This window comes from Fulmarus glacialis, unplaced genomic scaffold (genome assembly GCF_000690835.1).
Source record: "Fulmarus glacialis isolate BGI_N327 unplaced genomic scaffold, ASM69083v1 scaffold26777, whole genome shotgun sequence".
NCBI lineage: Eukaryota > Metazoa > Chordata > Aves > Procellariiformes > Procellariidae > Fulmarus > Fulmarus glacialis.
This window is the reverse complement of record NW_009224186.1, coordinates 8,096-12,516: the sequence shown is the minus strand read 5'-3', so window position 1 is coordinate 12,516 and position 4,421 is coordinate 8,096. Positions and strand designations below refer to the sequence as shown.

General features: G+C 35.7%; 1 protein-coding gene across 1 annotated transcript; it reads left to right on the top strand.

Moving 5' to 3' along the window:
- Positions 1-401: 401 nt before the first annotated feature.
- FAM69A (family with sequence similarity 69, member A) lies at positions 402-2,869 on the top strand (the record flags this gene model as incomplete). The annotated part of the gene is made up of 2 exons (XM_009582085.1): positions 402-578; positions 1,923-2,869. Coding segments are annotated over 2 exons (990 nt in total), but the record flags the coding sequence as incomplete, so codon positions are not given.
- Positions 2,870-4,421: the final 1,552 nt, after the last annotated feature.

Genomic DNA, 4,421 nt, shown 5'->3' with positions numbered 1-4,421 from the left:
AAACATATATATAAAATACTGGATACTTCCATGTTTTGACAGGATACTTATACTTTTGTACAGCATACTATTTCTCTGCTATTCTGCTTCCCAAATAGAAGCAGCAGCCTCTTAACAACCTATGCAAAGATGGTAGTAATGCCAATATACTGTTTATCAAGCTGTCTTTGTATTTTGACGGTGTCATGTCTCCTTAGTACCTGCAGTAGTGTATTGTATTTGAAGTTGCCATTGTCTGAATGTGCTCTGTGCATTGTCGGTACGCAGGGCTCAGTTTTCTACTCTCAGTTTTCTAATCTGTGTTGTTACTTGACTCTTGACGCAGTGGTTGGAGTACAGGTGGTCTTTAGATGATGGACTTTTGCAGTGTTTTTTACCTTTTTCCCTCTTTTCCTGCATAGATGTATTTAGGAATCTGGGGAAATCTGCAAGGTGTTATAAAATGCCAGATGGAAGAAGCTGCTCAACTTGACTTTGGTACTGACCCAGAACCAAGGAAGGAAATAGTCCTATTTGATAAACCAACAAGAGGGACCACTGTTGAGAAATTCAAAGAAATGGTATATGGTCTTTTTAAAGTAAGTATATGCTTATTTATTCTATTTTTACAAAGGGTTATTTTCCTGCAGCTGGAGGGAATGCCCTACTGTAGGAGCCTTGTTCAAGTGCATGTTAGAAAAATAATCAGCACAAAAATAGTTTTTCTCAGAGGTCCTTATCTCAAAGTTTTAAGTAACTAATTATCAGGTTTTTCCCTTATTTTTTAACATATGGAAGCTGGTATGCATCTTGCATGTCTACAGCTTTCACTTGTATTTGTATAGAAAATACGGTAAAAATATGTAGTTTTTGCTGCTTTGGGGGTTATTGTAACTAGGTACAAAGACTGAAGCACAATTTGAAAACTGTTCATGCTTGCGAAGAGTTACTATATTATTTTCAGGAATCTCTCTAACCGGAATGACCAGCTATACTTGTCCTAGTTCTTTCTGTGTTATTTTAATGTGACACTTATTTCTATTGCTTTAATGCTACCCCAAAATTTTCATAACATAGTCGTCATTTTGATGCTGTGTCAATACTGATTTTGGGTTTTCTTTCTTAAAATTCTCTTGCTATTGTCATAGCTCCTATGTCTCCAGTGATGAAAATAATGCTGTTCTAGCTGAGCGAGCATATACGTACACATGCACACACATGTAACATAATTATGTAAAGCTGATGACAATTTTCATGCATTACAGTAGCTTTGTTTCTAAGAATGGGTGAGCAGCAGGTGGTTTTAGAGTGATTTTTAGGAGAATTTGGAAAAACTTTATCTGACTTTCTGTGTGCGTTGGTGGTAGTTGAAAATGCAACGGTTCTGATTCCAGCAATGGCTTCTTTCTCTGTATTGATACAATGGAGGTGGTTATATCAAATAACAAAATTAAGTATTTCAGTACACTTACCGTATGGGATTTGTACCCAGTATGTCTTGGTACTTTCTATATGGCCAAAATGTAGTTGATACTGTAATTTCTCTACACCTGTAAGGTTTAATCAGCTGAAAATTAAACCTGCTCTAAACACTTGAATTCTACATACTTTTTGTAAGAGAATATTTAACAAGCTACTTGATACGATTTTTCTAAAGACTGACCAAGAACAATGTTTGAATTTTAATGTTTGCATTTTGAAACGCAAAGAACACTAGTACTTTCAGAAGATCATATACTTGGTGCCTTTGAAAACAGAACAAAAAGGAAGCTCTTCAGGCATTGGGTAGCAACTCCTGTAACATCTATATATCCAGTGAAAACTAGAACGTAACATACCCTATCATACTATCCATAGAAGGAGAATAACAGGAGGCACAATGACAGGTGGATTGGTGGTAGTTAATGAAATCATACTCATTGTTTTTCATTTGTTGCTTTTAGGAAAAATTGGGTGAACAAGGAAATCTTTCAGAACTGGTTAATCTCATCCTATCTTTTGCTGATGGAAACAAAGATGGTAGAGTTTCTTTGCCAGAAGCGAAATCTGCATGGGCACTTCTGCAGCTAGATGAGTTTCTGTTAATGGTGATCTTGCAGGATAAAGAACATACTCCCAAGTTGATGGGTTTTTGTGGGGATCTCTATGTGACCGAAAGAGTTGAATATACCTCTCTCTATGGAATCAGCCTTCCATGGATTATAGAACTTTTCATTCCCTCTGGCTTCAGAAGAAGCATGGACCAATGGTTTACTCCATCATGGCCAAGAAAGGCAAAAATAGCTATAGGGCTTTTAGAATTTGTGGAAGATATTTTCCATGGACCTTATGGAAACTTTCTTATGTGTGATACAAGTGCCAAAAACTTGGGATATAATGATAAACATGATTTGAAAATGATGGACATGAGAAAAATTGTGCCAGAAATGAATTTGAAGGAAATAATTAAAGATCGTCAGTGTGAATCAGATTTGGACTGTATTTATGGTACAGACTGTAGAACTCTATGTGACCAAAGCAAAATGAGATGTACCACAGAAGTAATTCAGCCAAACTTGGCAAAAGCCTGTCAGCTACTTAAAGACTATCTGCTTCGTGGTGCTCCTTCTGATATCCATGAAGAACTAGAAAAACAACTGTACTTGTGTATTGCTCTTAAAGTCACAGCAAATCAGATGGAAATGGAGCATTCTTTAATACTGAATAACTTAAAAACTTTACTGTGGAAGAAAATTTCCCATACAAATGATTCTTAGCTTCTCCACCAGCAGAAGATAATATTGATGCCTGCCACTAGAGGTGGCCTACTGCATTTGATAAAAATGATCTGCAGCATTTTTTAAAGACGTTTTAATCAGATTTCATGAATGGCTCTTTAACTCTCTTGCCCTTCAGTCAGTATCTTACACGACAGGGCTTCTCAAAGAATGAATGTGCCACTGAATGATTGGGTAGAGGCCAGAAGTGCTTCTGGTGTTCCAATGCTGTGTTACGGAAAGAAAAACCCTGCATGCTTGACTGTTCTGTGCACTTTGTCAGATCTTGAACAGGATGAAAGTATTCACTGTGCCACCACATCAACTGATGGAACATGCTACAATTCTGTGAAAATCATTGCTCACTTGTGAAATACCTGCAAAAGATTTTTGTCCCAAGTAGTTTTACGAAGAACCACCACTACTGCAAATAATGTATCTGAGTCCAAGCTGCTGTTGTGAATAAACTGAACTGTGAGACTGAAGTTTACTAATACCTTGGCATGGCAGAATTTGCACATTAATGATTTTTAAACTGTGGAAAATTAGAATTTTATTCTAGAACTGACAGGTTATATTATGAGACTTAAATCAGATTCTGTTTACACCTTGTTACCTCATGCTTATGTCTTGAATGTTTAAGTAGTTCAACACTTTTTAATTAAGTCCTTATACAGTGAACCATGTTGGAAGCCAAGAATTTTAGAATATGTTTTCTTAAAATCATGTATATAGTCTAGCAGCAATATCAACATCTGTTTCAAAAACTGTAGATTATTGTACTTCAGTTGAAACCTTTAACCCAAATTAAGCTGTAGCAAATATTGAAAAGTAAGGAGTTTGAGAACTCAACTATGAGAACTGAAGTTAATTAATTTTTTAAAATACTGGTAGCAGAAGTCCTAACAGTTAAAAAAGAAAGCTTGCATAGTGTAGGAATCTGCTGTATGACATGTGAAACAAGTAATAGTTGTAGATAAAGTATTGACTCTTTCCTGTCTCTCCAAATTTACTTAAATCCTCTTGAACTACTGCAGGAAGTATGTAAGCCAGAGGTAGACCTGAACTGTAGAACAGAAGCTGGATTGTTCAGGATCATGGAATATTGCTTAAATGGGAGCCTATGAGATAGTAACAGCTAGGAATGAGGTGGAACATAAGTGAGCTGTAGTGTGTTACTATTCTTTTTTTTTATAGTAGCATCTATAAGTCATTGTAGTTCAGTTCTTAATGATTTTAATGGCAGTCATCCATATACTTCTAAATCCTGGCCCCTTAATTCATTTTCAGCATAGGTAAGAAGGATAAGCTTTATTTAAATATTTGAAAGGTTGTTAATTGCTTTACGTATCCTGTATTAAATGCATTCCTTGAATGATTAAACCAAAGTACAGGACCAACATAAAGTCATTTCTCCATACCATATGTAATAGTATGCAGCTTGGGTTAACAGTGTACTGTTTTGTAAACATCAGCTTTTTTGTTTACGAATTACTATGCTAATGCTAATTATTGTCTCTAAGTTGATATGTCCTCCAAGGGCAAGCTAATAAGTATTTGTAGCCAGCAATGCACTCAAATGTAAAGTGGTTATGTTCTTGGTGGAAAAATCTGACTGTAATTGCTACTAGGTTTTGGGCAGAGAAGATTATTGAATCTAAAATTATGTTGGGTATTTTAAACAAC